The sequence below is a fragment of the Symphalangus syndactylus genome, chromosome 2 (assembly GCF_028878055.3).
Source record: "Symphalangus syndactylus isolate Jambi chromosome 2, NHGRI_mSymSyn1-v2.1_pri, whole genome shotgun sequence".
NCBI classification, from domain to species: domain Eukaryota; kingdom Metazoa; phylum Chordata; class Mammalia; order Primates; family Hylobatidae; genus Symphalangus; species Symphalangus syndactylus.
This window is the reverse complement of record NC_072424.2, coordinates 138,382,713-138,408,769: the sequence shown is the minus strand read 5'-3', so window position 1 is coordinate 138,408,769 and position 26,057 is coordinate 138,382,713. Positions and strand designations below refer to the sequence as shown.

At 42.4% G+C, this 26,057-nt stretch overlaps 1 protein-coding gene across 2 annotated transcripts in view; it reads right to left on the bottom strand.

Annotated features, from left to right (window-relative positions):
• Positions 1–243: 243 nt before the first annotated feature.
• The window catches only part of PLG (plasminogen), a 53,193-nt gene continuing 27,379 nt past the window's right edge, over positions 244–26,057 (bottom strand). The window contains exons 11-19 of one of the 2 annotated variants that reach the window (XM_055268925.1): positions 23,041–23,222; positions 22,380–22,528; positions 20,185–20,278; positions 17,283–17,403; positions 15,653–15,727; positions 15,068–15,208; positions 12,879–12,985; positions 2,084–2,229; positions 244–1,439 (exon numbers count right to left, since the gene is read on the bottom strand). In XM_055268925.1, the coding sequence (XP_055124900.1) occupies positions 1,278–1,439; positions 2,084–2,229; positions 12,879–12,985; positions 15,068–15,208; positions 15,653–15,727; positions 17,283–17,403; positions 20,185–20,278; positions 22,380–22,528; positions 23,041–23,222 (1,177 nt within the window). In that variant the 3' untranslated portion in view covers positions 244–1,277. The remainder of the gene's footprint in view (positions 1,440–2,083; positions 2,230–12,878; positions 12,986–15,067; positions 15,209–15,652; positions 15,728–17,282; positions 17,404–20,184; positions 20,279–22,379; positions 22,529–23,040; positions 23,223–26,057) is intronic. The other variant, XM_063623260.1, reaches the window with a different exon arrangement.

Here is a 26,057-nt window from a genome sequence, read left to right as displayed (position 1 = left end):
GCTTTTGAAATGTGGAACGTGTGTGTTCTGCTTTGTATGTTATATTCAATACCTTTTCAGATGCAGTCTATATTTTATGCTGAGTTTTTTAAATGAAATACTTTATGTGGACAGGCAAAACTGGTACCAAAGGGAATCCTTCACAATGGGGAACAACATTTCTGTAAAGAGAACAGGTGACAATCTATACGAAGTGTGTGCTAATTGTAAAATGAGCATCTTCATCCCTAAAGCACATCAGAATTGAATACAAATAATCTATTTGTCAATGAAATAAACAACTCTTTGAGGATTTGAGACTACATTCACCCTTTATTCACAGTCACAGTTTTGCTTTACTCTGCATTTCTCTACTGTAAGATGACTGTTGCATTGTTAAATTGTATTTTGAATGGATATTTTTGTTTGATAACAACATTTTAAATGGTAAAAAGTATACATTTGTCCTTTCTCTTCCTTCTAAACATGTGTCTCTCCCACAGGTCATTCTCCTGTGACCGTGTGTACTGCAGACTGTTTCAAAACCGGGCAGGCAATTGGCAATGGGAAATAAGTGGTCCACCTTCAGTATTTGCTTGTTGTTCATTTACATGCTCTTGGCACCAATCCTAGACTCACATGTGCCCCAGAACAACATTCAGACTCTCAGCTGGTCTTGTGTTACACGTCCGTGGACTGGTTCACTCCATCATATACGGCTCTCTGCTCCGTGTCCCCTGGGCTCAAGTCAAGCAGTCAGTGACAGATTTCATTCCCGGTAACAGAATCGGTTCGCGTGACTCCCCATACATGTTGCAGCTTTGAAAACATTCATCTCAGTGATGGGAATAAAGACAGTAAAAATGCAGTCAAGCCCTCGTTAGCTGATGAGGTAAATGCGTGGACAACTTCTCGGCTCTGCCCTCTGCGACCTTGCAGCCTGCTCAGTCCTTTGTGCACTGTTCCTTATCAAAAGCAGCTAAATTCCCCCGCCCCCCAATCTGCCCATTTAAAATTGGTGGGATGAACAAAGAACATGAAAATGTTGAAGACCAAAACCAAAATTTACTCAAATCAAAGTTAAGTACAGAGTTTATTTTTAACAAATGTCATAGCTATGTCACCTTACTACAGAATCCAGCAGTCAGAAAATAATACAAAAAATGCTGAGGTTGGCGTAGCTGGTAGCTGGGGACAGTGTCTTCGTTTGATTACTGTCAGTTATTTCCAGCATGCTAAATCCCTACCCACATTCCAGCCTCTAGGTGAGTCAGTGCTCCACTCTGTCTCCCGTCCAATTAATTATTTCTCATCACTCCCTCAATCCAAGTAACAAACCTTGAAACACGAACATAGACACCAGGCTTATTGGGGCGTGCACAGCCAAGACCCCAAGAAGTGACTCCTTGTAAAATGTACTTGTCCTTCTCAAAGCAAACCAGAGGCCCTCCACTGTCACCCTAAACAGAGGGAGAGAAAAATCCATGTGAGGGTTAGGCTGCCTGCCTTTTATTATGGGATGCCATCCTTCTACTATCCATATATACATTTTCCCTGTAATTGAAATCAGAAAGGAACTTATGAGCATATTACTCGAGCATCTGCAGTGCTTAAGTACTTAGCAAATCTATTCAGCGAAACCACACCACTTAGTTTTTCCTGGGGGGTAAAAAAGATCTTATGTGAATCCTGCACACATCCCTTCCTATGTTGGTGTTTCCTTTAGACTGGGCTAGCCTGGGCATCTCTGTAAAGTGTGTGCAGTTGGTCTCTGTCCTGTACCCTCTACCTCCTTCCCTACTGGAAAAGTCACCACTTTAGTCCCTGGCCACCAGCACACCCCAGGAGGGTGAGTGGCCTGAGGTAGTTACGGCACTTAAAACTCCCTTGCTACCGATCTGGAACTCAAGCTCCAAGACATCCCCTTAGATTATCTGAATACGCATTCAGGGACAGATCTAGGGAGTTTCTGAGCCAACACTTAGACTGGGGTCTAACGTTGACAAATCCTTCTAGAATTTGCCACCTGGGGAATGAAGTCTGAGGGGCTGAGACTGAGACAAGAGAGCACAAGACTAACTTTGGTCTCTTGATCTTTGCTTACCTGGCAACTGTCAGTGCCTCCGGCCAGATTTCCAGCACAGAGCTCGGTGGATTTGACTCTTCCATTCAGATACTCATAGCGATTGCACACTTTATTCTCAATCACAGGGAGCTGGGCTTCCTTGAGAAGGCCAGCCCCAAAAGTACCTGTGTTTAAAAAGATGAAAGAAATGGTAACTGCACCCAAAACACGTTCAGGAGGAAATTCCAGAAGAACAGAGCAGCAGCACTGGACCTCCTGTCTGAGGCTGCAGAACACGAGGCAGCTCCCAATGCCGCTGGAGTCTCTGACCCTGCAGAGTGTAAACATCATATATGATTCTGTGTTCCTGAGACCTGGATTTAACAATCTGGGCTTTGTCGTGGTGGTTTGGGGTTGGTTGTTTTTTCTTTACTTTTTGCTTTTAAAACTATAAAGAATAATGTTTAAAATGTAGAGTCTGAAAAATGCAATTGCTATTTTTATGTACTCTTTTTTTCAGACGTTTTAATGTGCTTCTTTTACTAATTACATCATAACAGAAAATTTCACATCTTGATATTTTCAGTCAACATTGTGTCATGAGTTTTGTATAATGCTACGATCTTCATAACTAATATGTTAAGGGGAGCTACTGCTTAATGAGCATGAGGTTTCCTTTGGGAATGAGGAATGGTTCTGGAAATATGATGATGGTTGCACACCATTGTGAATGTACTAAATGCCGCTCAGTGGTACCTTCCAAAATGGTTAAAATAGTAAACCTTATGTTTTGTATATTTTATTGCAATAAAAAAGAATAGTCATCATTTACCAAGAATTAACCTTTCCAGACACAAGCTTATAATGTGATGTATCTCACTTAATCCTTGCAATAGTCCTATGAAACAGGCACTTTTATCATTTCTGTTCTACTGTTAAGGAAACTGAGGCGTAAGGAGGTTGTGTAGTTCAGCTTGAGCCTGGGTCTGTGGAGTCACTGCCCAAATGCTTCCTCCCCATGCGTGTTGGCCCCACTCTTGCTTCCAGCTTTCCACATCTTTGTTCATAAAGTTCATTCTTATTCCTTAATATTTTCTGAGCCTAAATTCCCATAAATTACATAGACATATTTCTGTCTGTCAATACGTTGCCAAATTATTTTCTAAAAGGGTGTGACAGTGTACCGTGTCAATAGAAAACAATCACTTCACCTCGCTTGTATGAGTCTTCAATTTTTAAAATATTAGCTAATCTAATAGGTTGAAATTGTCCTGATTCATTTTCTAATTTACACTTCTTTGACAATTAGGGAGAGTGAACATTCTAGTTATATTTCTGCCTTTGTGAAAAACTGCTTTATTTTCTTTGCCAAATTGAAATAGAATGTCTGCAAAATTGCCAGAGAAAATGCCGTTTTTCCAGATAGACATGCCCAGGGATGTCTCAGTGTTCTCACAAATAATCCAGTTTTCCAATTTTGCAAGCCCAGGTTTCATTAAAATTTTGCAAAACTCTTTGCGCGCATGACACAGGCAAGAACCGAGGCACTCTCTCTTTCCCCAAAGCCTTTGACTGCATTTAGATAATTGTCTCGGGTTCAGAAAACTGAATCTGGAGTTTACATGAGCAGCATGGAAGAGGCTCGTCCCAGCGCCTCGCTCCAGAGCCCAGCTCAGCCCTATCTGGGCAGAGCTGTAGGGAGGAAGCTCCTCTTGACTACCAAGCGTTGGGCAGTGGGTGCATCACCTGGACTGTGTAGATGTGTGAGGGAGCACCCTTCTCAAAATGTTTTGCTGAAAATTAAGTTAGGTGTCACTGCTCTGGAATCTGCTCTCTGAGCAAGGCAAACACCCTGATAAGGGGGAAAACCCACCACGAGTTGCTGGGAAATTGATGCAATCTGTGAGTAGGTGCTGCCATCCAGTGGTAGATGTAGAGATGGCACCTCTGAGGGCAGGAAGGCCACAGGTGACCTGAGGAGTGAAGCCCTCCCCGATGGGGCGTTGGGGAGAGGGCAACAGGGAAAGTCCAGCAGCAGGATCAGCTCAGTGATTGCAGATGATGGCTGACCTGGAAAAACCCCTTGGCCTCAACACCTCCAAACTCTGCGTTTGGAATATCCAAGTCAGGGAACATCTGGAAATGTGAAGGGAAGAGCAGGAGAATTTCAACCTCCCTCTGAGAAGCTGAGAACACCCATTGCTTCAATGTCATTATTGACATGTAGAAAATTGAGGAACAGGCCTGAGTTATGTTTCGTGACTCATCCTGGTGGTTGGCGGTGGGACTGAAGAAACAGTGAGTGGGCTCTGGGCTCAAGGTCCAGCTACAAACTGGTTATGTGATGTCTATTGTTAATGATAGTGATGGTGGTGGTAGTGGCGGTCATGATGGTGGTGGCAGTGGCGGAATGGTGATGATGAGGGTTGTGATGAGGGTGGTAGTGATGGTGGTAATGATAATTGTGCTGGTGGTGAAATGATGGTGATGGTGGTGGGTAGTAATGATCATGGAGGTGGTGGCGGTGATGGTGATGGTACTGATGGTGGTAATGATAATGCTAATGGTGGTAATCATAATTACTATCATGTTGATAGTGGTGGTGGTGATGGTTATGGTGATGGTGATGGTGGTGGTGGTGGTGATGATGGTTATGGTGATGGTGATGGTGGTGGTAATGGTGATGATAATGGTGATGGTGGTGGAGTGGTGGTGATGATGGTTGATAATAATGATGGTGACGGTGGTGATGATGGTGATGGTGATGTTGGTGGCAGTAATGGTGGTGGTGGTGGTGGTGATGATAGTGATGGTAACGTTAATGGTGATGGTGGTGGAATGATGACAGTGATGGTGGTGGTAGTGGTAGTGATGATGATGGTGATGGTGATGATGTTGAGGGTGACAATGGTGATGGTGGTGGTAATGATAATTGCGGTGGTGGTGGTGATGATGTTGGTGGGGATGACGATGGTAGTTGTGGTTGCAATGTGGATGGTGATGATGATGATGATGATCATGAGGCATAATCTTAATCCTCACAATGACCTTATAGGTTGGTACAGGTGAGAAAGCTGAGGCTAAAAGAGATTAACTAACTGCTCAATCTCACAAGGAAGATGGGAGAGCCAGAACTCACACACAGATCTTTATGGTTTTAGCTTCATGCTTTCATCAGTTGAGGAATTGTAGAGGATCTGTTTGCTTTTTGTCTGTCCAGCAGCCTGTCACACTATATCCTCTAATCCTGTTGAGGGAACTACCCTTTGCCCCCATCTTGGTATGAGTGTGGTCCTGCGTCCACCTCCAGCATGGAACAGCTGATGCAGGTTGGAGTTAATCAGTGACGGGTTTAGGGGCAGGTTGATGACACAAGTTCGACCTCTCAGAGCTGGAAGACTATTGTTTGTGTAATGGGGAGAGTGGCCTTCCTTATTTCTTTCCTGGCAGAGCCAGAGCCACCACAGCATCTGCAGCCAGGAGAATGTCACATTTGTGCCCAAGAATAATGGACAGGGTCTGGGGCCATGATGTGAGCCTGCAGAATTTTCAGTTCACTAAGAATTTCTCTTTTTTGCTTAATCGAATTTAAGTTGCATTTTCTGTCACTTGCAAGAAAGAGTCAAGTTAGATACAACTCTATTCCGTATTATTATCAGGAGCTGCCATGATGGAGTTCTTAGCATGTGCTCGGTGCTTGATGCACTTTCTTATTGTTTCTCCCCCAGTAGTCCTGCAGCCCACATTTCAGCTGAGGAAACAATCAACGAGAGTTCATGACCCACCCACCCTTCCTTCCTTCCTTCCTTCCTTCCTTTCTTCCTTCCTTCCTTCCTTCCTTCTTTCCTTCCTTCCTTCCTTCCTTCCTTCCTTCCTTCCTTCCCCCCTCCCTCCCTCCCTCTCTCTTTCTTTTCTTTTCTTTTCTTTCTTTCTCACATAGAGTCTCACTCTGTCACCCAGGTGGGACTGCAATGGCATGATCTTGGCTCACTGCAACCTCCACCTCCCAGGTTGAAGTGATTCTCCTGCCTCAGCCTCCTGAGTACCTGGGATTACAGGGGTGCACCACCACACCCAGCTAATTTTTGTATTTTTGGTAGAGACGTGGTTTCACCGTGTTGGTCAGGCTGGTCTCGAGCTCCTGACCTCGTGGTCTGCCCGCCTCAGCCTCCCAAAGTGCTGGGATTACAGGCGTGAGCCACTGCACCCGGCCAGAGAGTTTATGACTTTTCTAAGTCCTGACAGCCAGTAAATGGGAGCCAGGGTTCCAATTCAGGTTTGTCTGTACCGTCCCACACCTTCTCTGAGCCTCAGGTTTCTCATTTGTAAACTAGGAACAATAATATGTAATTCATAGAGGTTTGCAGCATTTAAATTTTTAAAAATGCAAAACACTGGGAGCAGCCTGGCACACCCATAGGTGTTCCTTATTTGCCAAGGTTCCTTTTACTTGGCCTCAATGCTCCCAGACCCAGCAGTGCAGAAAGGGAGATCAAGAAATCAAGGAGGTGAAGTTTTTAAATAGTAGGAAAAGCACAGGAAAAGGAAAGCCAACTTTGAAATCATCTAGACCATTCATTTTTAAACGTTTGGTTAAACCAAGAAAACAAAAACAAAAACAAAAAAACCTTTCTTCAGATGAAAACTTATGCAAAGGCTGATGTGAAAAACACCACTTGAAATTGCTGGGTTTTTGAATGAGGGGTTAGAGCTGAGTGGTACAAAGAGGTAACATGCCTAGTCCAGGTCTATCTAGCTAGTGGCAAAGTCAGAACGCATTTCCAGGGCTTCAGACTACTAATGCCCTCCCAGTACCTCTGAGAAACTGAAGCAGAGATCCTAAGACAGTCTTAGTGTTTCAATGGCCAAGGTGGCTAGGCTGATGGATATAATTATTGTCAGGGCATACTGCAAAGAGAAGAAAGAATCCCTAAAATGTATTACAGGTGCTGATACCACATCCTGCACAAATGTTCCCTCTCTTGTTCTCATCCACACCCATCAACCAATACCAAATGCCGTCCTAGACCTGGGGCCATGGGACCTGTCTGCCTCTCCCCCGGCCGTAGGTCCCCTGTTTAACACCATCCCACTTACATTAGACATGTGGGTATTTGGGAAGAAGACTAGTCTAATTATAACTTTTGTTGTTATTGTTTTACATTATGTTAAGAAAGCCAGTCTGGCTAATTTCACATGAAAAATAATCTAACACTGTTAACTTGAGGGCTGGGTGAAAACCCCACTTACCCAGGGAAGCAATATGAATGCTGAAATTATGGATTAAGAGACTCAAAGACCTTTAATGTTTTTTTGCTTGTTTTAGGTGTAGGGAAATATACAAATTAAAAATGGATCACACCCCAAAGCTTCAACACCAAAAATACCTTGCTAACCTACCACATTATGAAACCAAAGACAAGAAATCAACTTCAAATAAAGACCCTGCACAAGGCTTTGGCCCTGTAAAAACATCCAAAGAACAAGTCTATTGGCTGTATTCACCCTACACTACAGTTAAAGGAACATAAAGGCCGGAGTGCCATATGTCCTCCAAACAACCACACCAGCTCTCTAACAGGGGTTCTTAACAAGGCTGAGCTGGCTGAAATGACAGAACTGGAATTCAGACTATGGATAGGAATGAAGATCATCAAGATCCAGGAGGATGGCAAAATCCAATCCAAGGAAATTAAGGATCACAATAAAATGATATAGAGCTGAAAGACAAAATCACTGGTTTAAAAAAGAACCTAATGGATCTGACAGAGCTGAGAGCTGAGAAACAAACTATAAGAATTTCACAAAGCAATCTAAGTATTAATAGCAAAATAAACTAAGCTGAGGAAAGAATCTCAGAAATGGAAGACTGGCTTTCTGAAATAAGACAGTTGACAAAAATTAAGAAAAAAGAATGAAAAGGAATGAACAAAGCCTCCAAGAAACATGGGATTATGTAAAAAGGCCAAATCTACAAATCACTGGCATTTCTGCAAGGGATGAGGAGAAAGTAAACAATTTAGAAAACATTTCAGGATATTGTCCATGAAAACTTCTTCAACCTTGCTAGAGAGGCCAATAGTCAAATTTAGAAAATACAGAGAACCCCTGCGAGATTCTATACAAGAAGATCATCCTCAAGACACATAATCATCAGATTTTCCAAGGTCAAAATGAAAGACAGAATGTTAAAGGCAGCTAGAGAGAAAGGACAGGTCATCTGCAAAGGGAACCCCATCAATCTAACAGCATACCTCTCAGCTGAACCCCTACAAGCTAGAAGATATTGGGGCCTATATTCAATATTCTTAAAAAATATCCACCCAAGAATTTCATATCCAGCCACACTAAGCTTCCTAAGCCAACAGAGAAATAAGATCATTTTCAGCTAAGCAAATGTTGAGGGAGTTGGTTACCACCAGAACTGCCTTACAAGAGATCTTGAAAGAAGCACTAACTATATAAAGATGGCTACCAGCCAATACAAAAATATACTTAAATACACAGACCAATGACACTATAAAACCATCACACAAACAAGCCAGCATAACAACACAATGAGGGCATCAAATTCACACATAGCAATACTAACCTTGAATGTAAATCGGCTAAATGCCCAACTTAAGAGGCACAGAGTGGCAAGCTGGATAAAAAGCAAGACCCAGTGGTATGCTACCTTCAAGAGACCCATCTCACATGTAATGACACCCATAGGCTCAGAATAAAGGGATGGAGGAGAACCTACCAAGCAAATGGAAATCAGAAAAAAAAAGCAAGGGTTGCCATCCTAATTTCAGACAAAACAGACTTTAAACCAACAAAGACCAAAAAAGACAAAGAAGGGCATTACATAATGGTAAAGGGTTCAATTCAAAAAAGAAGATCTACTATCCTAAATATATGTGCACCCAACACAAAAGCACCCAGCTTCATAAAGAAAGTTCTTAGAGACCTATAAAGAGACTTAGACGCCCACAAAATAATAGTGGGAGACTTCACTACTCCACTGACAGTATTAGATCATCGAGGCACAAAATTAACAAAGATATTCAGGACCTGAACTCAGCATTGGACCAAATGGATCTGATAGACCTCTACACAACTCTCTTTCCCAAAACAACAGAATATACATTCTCATCACCACATGGCACATACTCTAAAAATCAACCACATAATTGGACATAAAACAATCTTCAGCAAATGCCAAAGAACCAAAGTCATACCAAACACACTCTCAGACCACAGCACAATGAAATAGAAGTCAAGACTAAGAAAATTACTCAAAATCATACAATTACATGGAAATCAAACAACATGCTCCTGAATGACTTTTGGGTAAATAATGAAATTATGGCAGAAATCAGGAAGTTCTTTGAACTAATGAGAATAAAGATACAACATACTAGAATCTCTTGGACAGAGCTAAGGTAGTGTTAAGAGAGAAATTCATAGCACCAAATGCTAGCATCAAGAAGAAAGATCTCAAATTAAAAATCTAACATCACAATGGAAAAAAAATTAGAGAAACAAGAGCAAATCAATCCCAAAGCTAGCAGATGGCAAGAAATAACCAAAATCAGAGCTGAACTGAAGAAAGTCAAGACATGAAAATTCATTCAAAAGATCAACAAGTCCAGGAGTTGGTTTTTTGAAAACAGTAATAAGAAAAGTAGGCTGCTAGCTAGGCTAATAAAGAAGAAAAGGGAGATAAGACCAAAATAAACACAATTGGAAATGACAAAGGGGATGTTAGCACTGATGCCACAAAAATAAAAATAACCATCAGAAACTACTACAAACAGCTCCATGCACACAAACTAGAAAACCTAGAAGAGAGGGATGAATTCCTGGACACATACACCCTCCCAAGACTGAACAAGAAGAAATTGATTCCTTGAACAGAACAATAATGAGCTCCAAAATTGAATCAGTAATAAATAGCCTACTAACCAACAAAAGCCCAGGACCAGATAGATTCACAGCTGAATTACACCAGATGTACAAAGAAGAGCTATGACCATTCCTACTGAAACCGTTCAAAAAAATTGAGGAGGAGGGTCTCCTCTCCAATTCATTCTATGAGGTCAGCATCATCCTGATACCAAAACCTGGCAGAGACAGAAAAACAACAAAAAACTTCAGGCCAATATCCTTGATGAACACTGATGCAAAAATCCTCCACAAAATACTTGCAAACCAAATCCAGCAGCACATAAAAAAGCTAATCCATCATGATCAAGTAGGCTTTATCCCCAGAATGTAAGCTTGGTTCAATATACATAAATCAATAAATGTGATTCATCACATAAATAGAACTAAAGACAAAACCCACATGATTATCTCAATAGATGCAGAAAAGGCTTTTGATAAAATTTACCATCCTTTATGTTGAAAACTGTCAATAAACTAGATACTGAAGGAATATATCTCAAAATAATAAGAGACAGCTATGACAAGTCCATAGCCAACATCATACTAAAGGGGCAAAAGCTGGAAGTATTCCCCTTGAAAACTGGCACAAGATAAGGATGCCCTCTTTCACCACTCCTATTCAACATAGTATTGGAAGCCCTGGTCAGAGCAATCAGGCAAGAAAAAGAAATAAAGGGCATCCAGGTAGGAAGAGAGGAAATCAAATGATCCCCATTTGCAGATGACATGATTCTATATCTAGAAAATCCCATAGTCTCAGCCCAAAAGCTCCTTCAGCTGATAATCAACTCCAGCAAAGTTTCAGGATATGAAATCAATGTACAAAAATCACTAGCATCCCTTTACACCAACAACAGCCAAGCCCAGAGGCAAATCAGGAACACAGTCCCATTAACAAATGCCACAAAAAGAATAAAATATGTAAGAATTCAGCTAACCAGAGAGGTAAAGATCTCTACAATAAGAATTACAAAACACTGCTCAAAGAAATCAGAGATGACACAAATGAATGGAAAAACATCCCATGCTCATGGATTGGAAGAATCAGTATCATTAAAATGGCCATACTGCCCAAAGTAATTTACAGATTCATTGCTATTCCTATCAAACTGCCAATGACATTCTTCACAGCACTGTTAAAAAAACTACTTCAAAAATTTATATAGAACCAAAAAGGAGCCGGAATAGCCAAGGCAATCCTAAACAAAAAGAACAAAGCTGGAGACATCACATTACCTGGCTTCAAACTACACTTAGGGCTACAGTAACAAAAACAGCATAGTACTGGTAAAAAAAAAAAAAAAAAGACACGTAGACCAATGGAACAGAATAGAGAGCCCAGAAATAAGGCCACACACCTACGGACATCTGATTTTTGACAAAGCTGACAAAAACAAGCAATGGGAAAATAACTCCCTATTCAATAAATGGTGCTGGGGTAACTGGCTAGCCATATGTAGAAGATGGAAACTGGACCCCTTTCCTTACACCATATACAAAAATCAACTCAAGATGGATTAAAGACTTAAATGTAAAATCCAAAAGTACAAAAATCCTGGAAGACAACCTAGGCAACACCATCCTGGACATAGGAACGGGCAAAGATTTCATGAAGATGCCAAAAACAATCTCAACAAAGGCAAAAATTGACAAATGGGATCTAATTAAACTTAAGAGCTTCTGGACAGAAAAAGAAACTCTCAAGGGAGTAAAGGGAAAACCTAGAGAATGGGAGAAAATATTTGCAAACTATGCACCTGAAAAAGGTCTAATATCCAGCATCTATGAGGAACATAAACAAATTTACAAGAAAAAAAAACCCATTAAAAAGTGGACAAGGGACACTAACAAACACTTTTCTAAAGAAGACATGCCTGCGGCCAACAAACATGAAAAAAAGCTCGATATCACTGATCGTTAGAGAAATGCAAATCAAAACCACAATGAAAAATCATCTCACACCAGCCAGAATGGCTTTCTAAAAAGTCAAAAAATAACAGATGCTGGCAAGGTTGCAGAGAAAAGAGAACACTTACAGCTGGTGGGACTGTAAATTAGTTCATCCACTGTAGAAAGCAGTATGGTGATTCTCAAAGAGCTAAAAGCAGAACTAACATTCAACCCAACAATCCTACTACTGGCGATATACCTAGAGGAATATAAATCATTCTACCCTAAAGACACATGCACATGAATGTTCATTGCAGCACTATTCACAGTAGCAAAGACATGGAATCACCTATATGCCCATCAATGACACATTGGATAAAGAAAATGTGGTACATATACACCATGGAATACTGTTTAGCCATAAGAAAGAATGAGGTAATATCTTTTACAGGAACACGAATGGAGCTGGAGGCCGTTATTCTTAGAAAACTAACACAGGAACAGAAAACCAAATACCACATGTTCACAGTTATAAGTGGGAGCTAAATGATGAGAACTCATGGACACAAAGAAGAGAGCAACAGACACTGGGGCCTACTTGAGGGAGAAGAGTGGGAGGAGGGAGAGGAGCAGGAAATACTAAGTATTGGGTACTAGGGTTAGTACCTAGGTGACAAAATAATTTGTATGACAAACCACTGTTTACATATACAAGAAACTTGCACATGTACCCCTGAACCTAAAATAAAAGTTAAAAATTAATTAATTAAAATAAAAATGTTCTGAAAACCAACAGAGAGAGAGAGAGAGACTCAAAGACACAGTTTTCCTCCCTCTGATCATGTGCCTTGAAGACTGATTAAGATATAGACAGGTGCCCAGGCAAAATCAGGAGTGGGGTGGACCACATTCATGGATAGGAACTTGCACAGCTTTCTCTGAAATGCTCGTTTTGTCATATGGACTGTAGGTCAAAACCAATTCGTCATGTGGGCAATGGAATTTATCTCACCTTGGGTTTCTCCCCAGCCAGTGATGAAACATTCGGTCCGGTCAGCGACCACATAATTTGGGGATGGCAGACAAGCTGGGATTACTTTGTCAGTGATGATGGCAGGACTGAAAGAAAAGCATCAGCAGTTATGTTTGACTGCTCTGCTGGCAGCTGCAGCACCCACAACCAGTCATCCCTGCCTTGAGGCCCCAGAGCCCTCTGAGCTGGCACTGCCTTGCTTCACTGACACAGAGCAACATAGAACACAGAGTTTCACCCTCACATTTGCCTGTGGTTGCCTATGGACTATGCAGATATAAAGTTTCATCTGAAAGGCATCAGTTGCATGCAAGATACTGCTGGTGGCCTTCACCTTTGAAAGTAGGGATGACAAAGGCGCACTTCTCATGTATATTCTGTGCACAACTGGAATCTCACACCGAGTGCATCCTTTTACATTAATCGTATAGGGCATTGATCAGTGCATGGAATGTCTGACTGAGATGCCACCAAGAGGCTGTAAAATTGCAAATGTGTTGTGTGCCCAGAGCAACTTGCTTCATCCTTGGATCCTCCACTTCCTCCTCAGTGAATGTTACTACACCATAGTTGTAAGAATCCAGTAAAATACTTGATACCAAATGAAAGAGGATTGGAAATAAGCCTCTTGCTTGAACAAAATGGTATTGTTTTCAAAGAACATTCACATACTTTAGAGTCCCAGGGACTCTCAAACATTAGAACTCCGGTTTTTAGACCTGATTCTACTTTAGTAAGTTCAAGGGGATAAAGGATTGGAAATGAGAAATGCCCTATTCTGCTCAAGAAACATCATTGTCACCAACTTTGAAGCAGGCACACTTTCTGCTTCTGAGCATCATCAGAAGGCCCAGCCTGTCATGCAGACGTTCTCACTCTACAGGTTCCCTGGTGGAGCACTAAATGCCCTAGACTCGGGGTGTGGGCACGTAGGATGGGAACTCTAAACTTGAAATGTATCAGCCTATCAGAGAACTCCTCCAAAACCCAAAATTTCCAAATTACTTGTTCAAGCCATCAGAACACCCCAGCTCTCTGAGGATCATGAGGAACGGGGACCTTCTATTTGCACATTTGCTGGGATCGGGGGGAGGACACTGGGGAGCAGGAGGGAGATCAGCTACTGTTTATAAAGGCTGAGCTGGAAAGGCTCTTCTCTCCTTCTAGAGTGTCAGAGCATTCCAGGACGTCACCCCTCAGTTCACAGACCCAGAGAAGCTGCCCCGGGCTTGTGGCCAGGCCCAGGAGAGCAGCTCAGGCTCCTGCCCCGTGCCTTCTCATCCAGGCCATGCTCATCCCTGTCCACACTGACACCCTGTCTTCCAGAGCCGCCAGCACAGTGAGTGCCCTGTGTGCCTTGTCACCTGTCCCAAACCTGCTTCTCCTACAAATAGCTGTTTCTTAGCTGACTCAACTAGTATCTGGCTCCAAAAAGCACTAACTTAATAAGTGACATAAGCAAATATATCACTTTGTCAGGCTTAATGAAACCACATTTCAACAGGAAAGAGAAAATCAAATCAAAGAAGACAATAATAATGTAATTTGCATTTATAAATTGTATTTGTGATTTTTTTGAGATTGTGAAGTTGTTGGGTTTTTTTTTTTTTTTTGGTACAGGGTCTTACTCTGTTGCCCAGATTGGAATGCAGTGACACGATCATAACTCACTGCAGCCTCAAACTCTGGGACTCAAGTGATCCTCCTGCCTCAGCCTCCCAAGTAGCTGGGATTACAGGCACCCACACCAGACACCCAGCTTGATGTTGTGGTTTTTAAAGTGCTTTGAAATAAATATAGTCTTATTTGATTCTCTTAAACATATTATGATGAAAGGGGAATTGTCAGCCTGGAATAACTGAATCGTTCTCTGATCATGAATGTGTATGAACTGGTGAACATTAAGTGAGTTTTAGGGGTAACAGAGTACCTCATATTTCAACTCTTTTTTTCACATGAGAAAACTGAGTCCTGCTGCCTTTCTCGAGAGCACAGCTAGCATTTGGCAGGGCTGGGGTTGAAGACTGATGCTGTCCCCAAAGCCCTTCAGCCTTTCACGTGATAGACAGTCCCTCCCCACTGCCATGCAGTGGCCATGGCCTATAAAATCCAAACATGAAGCAAATATCTTCACCGGCATGGGGTGAAGACCACAGGTGAACGAGTACCTGCTTAGCTTTAGCAAGGCAATATCTGCTCCTGTGGGCTCCGAGAACATCTTAGACGCTTCTATTTCCTGAACATGCGGTTCGAGATTCACTTCTTGGTGTGCACCCAGGATGACCTTGTAGGATGAAGGCCTTGGTGACCTAGAAAAGATGAGGATGTCAAGAGCAAAATATGGTCCAGCCCCTTCGGGTAACCTCTGTGCCATGAACTTGGTGCTGTCTCCCTGACACCCTTGGCCACTCAGAATTAGTGACTTCTGAGTGGCAAGAAGCAAAATTCATGATTTGCTCGAAACAGGCAGTTAAGGTGTGTTCTCGGGCTATTTGGGCAGAGACTGATGCCTATGGTAGTGAACAGCTCTGTTCTGCAGTTTATTCAGGCCCACAAAATCATCTGTACTTTGTCTTTCCTCTGTAGTTTCTCTCTAGAAACCCTTCCCTTCTCTCTTATTCAATAGCCCTGGCCTGGTCCCTAGTGTCACAGCCAGAGAAGGAAGGGAGGAAGAGTGAGAAAGGAAAGGAGGAAAAGAGGGAGGGAAAAAGTATTTAAGACAAGACTTCATGTCAGTTGTCCCCTAAACATACTTCTCCAAGCAGTGGGCAGCAGTCAACACCCACTCTGGGGATATCAAGGTGCCTCCACAGAAGTGCGGTCCAGACCTGGAAAGAGGATTTAGTTCAAGTTTTAGTTAAATTGATACTTTGTTCTGCTCCATTGTACAGAAAGACACGTTCACTTAATTTTGACCATGTTCATATTCCCAAAGGAAAGGACTGCAAGCCCAGCATCAGGATGGTACTAATTTTGGCCAGTGCTCCAGGAGGGGGATTTTTCAGAAGGGCCCATCTATACCACTTTTTCTGATGCCTGGGGGAGGGAGAGGCACAGCCTGTCCACAGGACAACAAAGCTAAGTGACTCAGCCTGAAGCTCTACAGTCGTGGCTTTCACCCCACAGCCTGGGACTCCAACGGAAGCGACCAGCCCAAGACCTTCCCCTGAGGTCTCTTTCATTTTTATGACAAGATCTATGTAAGGTTTGATGAATCACTCTTCAAGGAGCCAGATGTGATCCTGAGCAGCAGTGACTCATGGGAGTCTTCTGATCTTACCTGAGAAACTTTACTTTTGGGGAATGTTTCCTGAATCACTTACTTTCTAGGACTGCATAGGCAGGTGATAGCTCAGAATACTGGTGTGAGCCACTTGAACCAGATTGTAATGAAAAGGAATAGAGATAGGAAGTGCATGATGGCAGCATATTGATAAGTCAGTGAGGACGTAGACCACCACACAGTTCAGGAAAGAATGCATCTGAAATATGTGGAAGGTGAAAGCTCTGTAGAGCAAGGAGTTACTAAACGATAAAGAAAAATCAACAGCAGAGTGAAATGCAATGTGATCAGGTTTGTCAACGGCATTTCACAAACTTATGGAAAAGAGTCTCTTTAGAGAACAGCAATTGAGCACAGGTGCCCTGGTGTAGAAATGAGATGAGGAAGCAAAACAGGCAGACAGATGGGCCTGTTTCCTATGTGTGCTTCCTAAGAGATACCCAAGAAGATGGAACTTACGAAAGGCATGTTCCATTGAAACAATACCCAAAATGTCCAGGTTCCCTGGGATTGGACTGATCACTTTTCATTTATGGGGATCATGACCTAGAATTTTTTTGTTTGCGAATGGATGAGTAGCCTCTGCATTGAATTCAATGATTCACAAAAGTGTCCAAAGAAAATCTGTGCCTGTGATAGACTGGAGATAATTTTGTCCTTGCTCTCCCAACCCAGAAAGTGTCACATTTCTAAAAACTTCCCTCTCTTTTCATCTGACAATCAGACAATGGATATCCATAGAAATCCTCAGAGCATCTTCAATATTTTCCAGCAATATCGGAACTTGGTGCAAATCACTGTGCCTACAGATTTTGATAGAGCTGCCTGGATCAAGAAAAAGACAGCAATTTTTGCCATTTTCACAGTAGAGAACCTATAAAATATATTTTATATATATATATTATATATATATATATATATTATATATATATATATATATATATATATATTATATATATTCATTTTTGTAGCTTTTTTCCGCCAGAAAACTTAGAGGCAGGTACTGATGCCTCAGCTGTGTGGATTTTGTGTAAATGTAGAAGGGTTTTGCAGGGCTTACTTGGAGGGACAGTGTAAATTGTTTCTGGGCCTGTTCTTACCTTATTCTAAGACTGACTTGCCAGGGCCAGGAATGTGCGTTGGCCACACACCCCCCTACAACCCTTCCAGGACATTTCTTCGGCTCCACTCGAGGCTTCCCACAATCAAATGAAGCGGACGCTGTGGCACAGGGTGGGAAAGAAATCCCATTTGAGACAAGGTAGCAATTTTGTGGTGTAATTCGAGACAAATTCCAAGCACTGAGTTTTTGACATCTCAAAGGCTGAACTAAATAGTAAAATCATCAGCATCTTTTGGAACATTTTCTCTAAGTTTCAAAAGTGGTAGTAGACAACACAGGACCCTCTCTTTTCAAGAAAATATAAGCACTTTGTAATTACTTTGTTGGAGAAGTGATCAAACAGACTGGCATAGTTTAGCATCAGAATGAGATATTTTCTGAGAAGACCTTGATTGAGACAAATGGTTATTTGTCATTGTTATTCTGACTCCATGCAGTATGTTTAGAACATGATGTCATCCTTCCCATAATCATCGTCATCACCATCACCATCTAAACCATGTAAAGTTTACTGAAAACCATAATTGTCATCACTGCTGAAAGGCACAAAGGTTTATTTTTCCATGTGAGTCTGTGTGTGTGCACGTGTGTGTGTGTATGTGATTGTATGTAGCAAGGATTACTGTCCTAAGTTGAAATGTTGCCCTCTCTCAGCCAGCTTCAGGACAGCTCCTCTGGGGAGCCTCCCATGACTAACCGACGGCCGTGGGGGTGACTTAAACACATGACTTTATTCTTCTTTTCCTCCTCCCTGCCTTCTCTCTGCAGCCAGCCCACAGGGTCTCTGGAGGTAGGGAAAGTGTCCCATCTTTGGTAGCATCCACCAATGCCTACAACAGTGCAGGCGCTGCAGAGGGTGTTCAAAAATGCTTCTCTGTTGTCTCCAGCCCTTCAAGGTCTTCACAAATATAAATGTTAATATTTTAAATAATTGTTCATACAATTGTTAATAACAACTGTAAGAGGAAATTCCTTCCCAACCAACCAGAGATTCTACACTCTAGTGAATCTGGAACCTGGGTTTTCCAAATAACTTTACATTTGCCATGGGCTGTTCTGAGAATCTATCTATGGAAGCTTTTTTTTTTTAAAAAGAAGCAAGGCATAGAATGCAATCGTCTTCTCTAGTGCTGAGCTCAATTTCTGCTAGTATGCCTTACATACAGTAGACATGCATCGTTGCACTAAAAGAGTAACTACAGAAATGATGGTACCCTGCTCCTACTATTCAAAACAAAACTGAATGTTTCTATTTATTTTTACTTATTATTTGTACTTTATATGTTGGTGGAAAGGAAATAGTTATTAAAATCATTCACCACCAGAGGCTCTAGCTTTCTCAAGCTTGAGTCAAACTTGAATAAACCATATCCTTCTGCATGAAACAGTCCTCAGGATTTCCAAGTGTCTGATGGGAACCCTTCTCACCAGGCTTGGGGTTAACCTCACTTGTCTCACATCAGGGTAAGGTGGGGGACCTCACAGTCCTTTGGGAAAAATCTTGTTCCCATTCTTCCTTCTTTCTCCAATCTCTAAGAACCTGATTCTTGTACATCCTCAGTGTGGGTGAGGACACCAGAATTGCACCTGGGAAGCTACTGCATTTCCCTTCCATGGGAGTCAAAGGTGCATGAGTCCCAGGCACGGTAGTGGGGTCTGAGGCAAGAAAGTCAGTCTGGGCTCAACTTCAAGGCAGCCTGTCAAGGATAGAGAGCCCGGGCAGTGAGAGGCAGTGGCGTGTACCAGACAGGGCCAGAAGTGGAGAACTGGAACTGACTCCATCGAGGGACTTTGAGTTAGAGGTGCCACCAAGATGCTTCTGCAGAAAAAGTCAGCTATCAACTCACACTAAATCCAGAGATCACAATGCCACATTACAATAATATTGGCCAAGTAGAATCTTTCATATCATCCTAACCCCTCCTTCCTCCCTCTTGCTGTCTCTAGGAGAAGCCCAAATGTGAAGCTGGGCAGTGTGGCTCCCATGGTCTTCATCACTGCCCTGTACCACCATCCCAGGCAATCTCAGGATGCTGGTCTTCAGTGGCCTTGGAGGCCAAGCTCCTTCCCCCAGCTCAAGGTCCCTCCACATGGCAGACCCAACCACAAGCAACCAAATTATGCATAGGAGAAGTCCAGGGTGGTTTTCTGTAACTAGGACAAATTGATTGGTCAGCAGAATGTTAAATATGGGACAATTCCAAGTAGCTTCCTTTCTTTTTTTTTCAGAAATACCCATGGATTTGTTATTCCAATTGTTTAAGAACTAATGTCAACTCCCCTTCCCCTGATCCAAGCCTCATACTCCCAACAAGAGTCTCAGAGCAATGAGGACAGAACCCAACAAGCAGTCTCTAAGCTATGTCACTAATGCGACTTGTGAATAGTAAACTTATGAGAAAGGCCATCTGGGGCTAAAGAGCTGCACTACCTTTCATTGAATTCCTAGGATGGCCATCTGAGGTTTACAATGTGCATTACGTGCTTACCTGTTTCCTGCTGTTTGTATTTTCTTTCTTACTTCTCAGTTGCGGAAGGGGAGTTTCTCATCCGAATGACTAAATTTTTCATGCATCCCATGCTAGACATGGCAGCATTCAGTGGGACCATCCTGGGGCTGACTAGATTACCTCTAAGCTTGCTCTTTGGGAATTTTACATTTATTTTATTTATGTGTGTCTGGGGCGATGGGCAGGTGTTCCCCTAACAAATGTGGCCAATAGTAGGGCAGATTCAAGATGCCCATGATGAAGAGTGGGGTCTGGTGGAGAGGGCAGCTATCTCCTCCCTGGAAGCACTCTGCTCAGAAGCCCTTTTCCTTTTTTTGTTGCAAATCCATATAAGGAAGCAGTTTCCTTACCAAAAAGAAGGCAACCTACCACACTGAGGGACATCACAGTAGTCGTAAAGTTTTCTTGGATTTGTGGTGTAGCACCAGGGACCACCTACATCACCATCAGGGTTACGGCAGTACTGAAAACAAGAAGGCATGTAAGCTCCAGCTCACGTGGGGCAGGAGAGGGAGAAGGTGTTCCAAGGCTCACGCATTTCACGTCTATCCTTAGAAGACATAAAGGAGTGTTTCTTTTCCCTTCCTTCTTTCCTTTCTTTCTTTTTTTTTTTTTTTTTTTGAGATGGAGTTTTGCTCTTGTCGCCCAGGCTGGAGTGCAGTGGCACAATCTCAGCTCACTGCAACCTCCACCTCCTGGGTTCAAGCGATTCTCTTGCTTCAGCCTCCTCAGTAGCTGCAACTGCAGGTGCATGCCACCACACCTGGCTAATTTTTTTTTGTATTTCTAGTAGAGACGAGGTTTCACCATTTTGGCCAGGCTAGTCTCGAACTCCTGACCTCAGGTGATCCTCTTGTCTCAGCTTCCCAAAGTGTAGGGATTACAGGTGTGAACCACCACGCCCAGCCTCTTCTTCCTTTCTATTATTTTTTTTTTGGCAAAGTTATTTTTTGAATGCTCTAAAGCCGTCCTTCCTGTGCCCTTGTTCAAAAGGAGCTATGAGGCCACACCCCTGGACAGGGAGTGGTGACCCTGAGGGGTCTTTGGAGAATGGGTCTCCCTTCAGGAGCCTGACCCAGTGGAGGCCTTAGAGCCCCAGCACCAAAGGACGGTGGGACATAATTGATGTGCATTGTCCCTGGAGGGCTCAGCGCTCTCCTACCCGATGAAGCCTGTTTGCTGTTGATTCAGAAACATTTATTTCCATGCATTGTGCACCCTCTACGGGGCAAGACACAGAAAGGCAGTGTTGTCTTCCCCTTCATATGATACTGTGATAGAATAAGGAATGTATATTTGGTCTCTGCCCCTCAGTTCCTGACACGGAGCTCCTAAATCCCTTGGGGGTTCCTGAGTGAAGGGAGCATCTTTTGTTCGAATGAAGCAACTCTTGGTGGGTTCCTGGATAGTCTCAGGATGGGGCTGGTTGCCAAGGGAACCAACCATGTGATTGGAGGGTTGGAACTGTTCAGCCCCCCACGTCCAACCTCCAGGGAGGGAAGAGGAGCTGAAGGTGAGCTGGTCTCCAATGGCCAACGATGTATTCAACTGTGCGTCTGTAATGAAGCCTCCATAAAAACCCAGCAAGACTGCACTTGGAGAGCTTCTGGGTTGCTGAACACTTGGGGTACCGGGGGCTGGTGCACTGGAGAGGGCATGGAAGCTCTGAGCCCCTTCTCACGTGCCTTGCCCCATGCATCTCTTCTATCTAGCTGTTCACCAGGATCCTTTGTAATATCTTTTATAACAAATGGGTAAATAAAAGTAACGTGTTCCCCTGAGTTCTGTGAGCCACTCTAGCAAAGTGATCAAGTAGAAAAACAGATTTTTATCCAGTTGGGCAGAAGTACAGGTCACAGCCTGTAACTTGGGATTGGCATCTGCAGTGGGGCGGTCTTGTGGGACTGAGCCTTAACTTATGGGATCTGACACTGTCTCCAGATAGAGTGTCAGGACTGAGTGACATTGTAGGACACCCAGCTGGTATCTGCTGGAGACTCCCTTGGGGTGTGAGGAGAAATTGCACCCATCTGGTGTGAGAAGTGTTATGTTGCATGGGTGTGAGAGTGGGGGAACACAGACATTTTCGTTTTTCCTGTATCTCAGTCTTCCCTATACACAGGCCCCAAAGTAAACCATTGCAGAGAATGCATGAGGCTAAGGGAAGTCCCATGGTGACCTGATGGCCCATCCAAATTTTTTTTAGAAAAATCTGACTTAAAATTCATAAAGGGCATCTTTGATTACTGGAACCTAGCATACAAACACTAGAAACTAGAAACAGTGCCCAATAATGGAAACTTTAAAGAAATGTCACTAAAGGGCAGAGGCCTGAGAACCCTCACATGTGTGGAGGTTTCCTGGCCTGTGCTGCTTGTACTTTCCATACTAAGGCCAATTATATTCTAACTTAGCCCCCTGATGCCTTTCCAATATTTTCTTCTGTCCTCTCTCCCCCCTTACAGAAAAGGGCAGTCCAGGCAGATTTTCTGTAATACAGAACCAATTCTGTTTGCAAAGATTGGTGAGCAAAAGGCCAAAGAGTCCTAATCAAAGTGGCTTACGTTTTTTTCCAGACCTGCCCGTGGATTTGTCTCTGGAGTGAAAATGCGGTGACTATGGGGCTCCTGAGCAGCCCATCCCTGGCATGGCGTCCCAGTAACAGTGGTTGCCCTCTTGCCTCGGTATCCTTTCCCATTCCCAAACATACAGTCTGTACGGGGAAAAAATGGATGATTATGAACAGCCGCATAGACCCAGGATGATATGGAATCAATACAATCATGTCAGGTTTCTCTAGGATAACAGAATCAGGGGCCACATTCCTCAGAAACTGCAATGCTGAAGACTGCAATGAACACTGCCTACCTGAAGAAATTATTGGAGATGCTTACGGGCTTGGAAAGAATCACACATACGGCAGCATGATAGAATAGGAATTTGGACGGGGATACTGAGATAACCCATTTTAGAACAAGGTGAGTGGTTAAGTTGAACACCTTGGAGGGTTTGCACCTGTCCTAAAGGCACAGCCCACTCACGTTGTGCCAAAAGTCACACCTCTGCCTCCTTGAGAGAGTGCACTGAGGCTTCCTTCCACATGGCAGACCCTCTAAAAACACTTGATTTCTCGTGTAGCATGGAAGGCTTCTGCATCAGTGAGATTTTCCATGGCTTTTCATCCCAGCGTCCAAGTATGTAGATGTCCAGCCACAGATTTCTTACCTTCTTCGGAAGGAGTCTCTACACTTGGAAGTTGGACAACAGGCGGAGGTGCTACAGCACTCCCTTCTGTTCCTGAGCATTTTTTCAGGTTGCAGTACTCCCACCTGACGCTGGGGTCTGTGGTAAAACACCAGGGCCCTTTATCAGCATCTGGATTCCTGCAGTAGTTCATTGTCAGGCCACTGGAAATTCCAAAACAATACAGGTCACAAGAGGTGGGAGAATATTCAGGGGCACCCAGCACCCTCTACATTTTGTTCTAACAAAGTGTTAACAAGTGGCTTTGAAATATTCCCATTATAGGTACAATAATGTAACAAGCAAAAATGGTCCTTAACTTCTAAACAACTGTGTACATTTCAAAGACAGATTTTAATTTTTCTTTATATGCTCCATATAAAAACTCAGATCATACATAGATGTGTAAATAAAAGGATCAGAATATCCTCCTCCCACCTTCTGCCAAATACATTTCTCAGGAATAACAGGTACAGATTTTAAAGTGTATATTTTATATTTTTATGCACATAAAATATATCTCTAACTGTCTAGCTCTCTGTATTTCTCTCTGTAGGACTGTATTGTGAAATGTGCATTGGAACTAAAATACATTTCTCCAAGGAGAAAATGACATCCAAGATGGTATCATTCCCAGGCCAGTCACCTTACTCTAAGTACTCACAGTGTAACTAAAGGAATCTACTTTTACTATGAAAAACAACCACGAAAATAGTGTTACTGTCAATACCGTATCAGGTGTGTCAAGTGGGTTTGTTTCTGCAAGACTCATCAAAGCCACCCTGGGAAACTAGCTCCCAGGCAGGATACCATTTCTCTAGGATGGGTTCCTGGGCAGGACATCCTCTCTTGCTCTCAGTCCATCCTCTGCTGGCCACTGCCACTCCAGGTCTGAGGAAATGGGGGATGCGTTGGAAGAACAGTGGGACTCAAGATATAAAGGGAGACGGCTGGGTAGACTATGGGATCTGAAGAGGTCAGGCAGCTACGGAGGAGTCTGAAAACAGTGGAGTAAGAGTCAAAGCAGGTGAGGACCCTGGGCTGGGGGGGGATCTTGGAGAATGTGCTCCCCTTCATGCCTCCCAAGAATGTTGCTCCAACCTCTCAGAATCCTCATGTTCATGACCTGTGGCTATCTGAGAAAACGGGAAATGTATTATGTACCATGGGAATGCAACATTGTCTCTCTAGCGACTCTACACATGTGATCTAATCTCAAGCCCAGACACCCCATTTGAGGAAGTTCATAGTCCACACAACTGGATGTGTTAAAAGGCCGAGCATTTGAAACAGATTTCCACTCTTTCCAGTTGAGGTGTACTTTTACATAGTGTGAAATGCACAGATCTTAAATGTCGTTTGGTGAGTTTTGATGATCACCTATATTTGTGTAACCCACACTCCCATATGATACAGAACACTTCCATTACTCTAGAAACACCCTGTGTCACTGCTCATTCAATTCCTGCTACCCTCTTCCCACTGCCAGAGGGAAATACTATTGGTTTCCTTCACCAAAGATTAGTTTTGCCTCTCCTCAAACCTGGTATAAATGGACTCATACAGAATGTACACTTTCAATCTGCCTTCTTTCCTTAATATAATATTTTTGAGTTCCATCCATCCTATTTGAGAGGATCAGTCACTTCTTCGTTTTAATTGCTTAATAATATTCCATTATATGGATAGATCACAAATTATCCATTCATTTTCTCATTGATTGACCTTGTAGTTGTTTATAGTTTGGGGTTATAATAACTAGAGCTGCTGTGAATGTTCTTGTAGATCTCTTTGTGGACTTCTGTTTTCATTCCCATGGGGTAACTATTCAGGAACAGAATTGCAGTTTTGTGAGGTAGACTCACAGTTATTTAACTTCATGGAAAACCAGCAGACTGTACTTTAACCAGCGTATGCGAGAGCTGCACATCCTCGCTCCACATCAGTGACAGCACTTATTGTTGTGTCTTCTTAATGACACCCATGCCCATTAAATGTTGGTGACATCTTGTGATGGTTATAATTCTTATTTCTTTGATGGCTAAAATGTTGAGCATTTTTTCAGGTGCTTGTTGTCCATCTGTCCATCGTTCCCTGAGAAATTTCCTATTCAATTCTGTTGCCCATTTTAATTAGGTTGTTTGTCCTCTGATTAGTGAGTGGGAGAAATGTTTATACTCTAGATACAAACCATTTGTCAGATATATGGATGGAGAGAATTTTTCTTCCAGTCTGTTACTTACCTATTGATTTCTTAACAATGACTTTTGATGAACATAATTTTCATTTTATGAAAGCCCAAATTATAATTTATTTTCTTTTAGAGCTTGTGTTTTCTGGGTCCTGCCTAAAAAAAATTTTGTCTTCCTCAAGTTTGTGAAAATATTATATATTTTCCTGGAATTGTTTTATTTCATCTTAAGTTTTAGCTCTTACATTTAGATCTAAGAGCTTTTGCACATTAATTTGGGATGGAAAGTAGAAATCAAAATTTGTTTTTATTTTTGTTTTCTAGATGGATATCCAATTGTTTCACAATGATTTTGGAAAAGATGTTTTTCCCTATTGAATTGCCTTGTCACCTACATAGAAACTAAATTGATCATGTATATGTGGATCTGTTGCTGGGCCATCCATTGCTATATCTGTATACTTTTTTTCCCAATACCACATATCTTGTTTACTGTACCTTTATAAGTCTTTACCTTTGGGTAAGTCCTCCAACTTTTTTCTTCTCTTTAAATATTGTCCTGGTGATTCTAGCATATACATTTTGTCACATTTAAAAAAAAAAAGACTGCTGAGATTCTGCTTGGGTATAAGCTGAATCCAAAGATCAATTTGGTGAGAAGTGATATTGACTCTTTTAATATATAAATGTGATATATCTTTATTTAGATCTTTTAATTTCTTCCTTAACAATTGGGTATGGGCTGAATCCAAAGATCAATTTGGTGAGAAGTGATATTGACTCTTTTAATATAAGCATGATATATCTT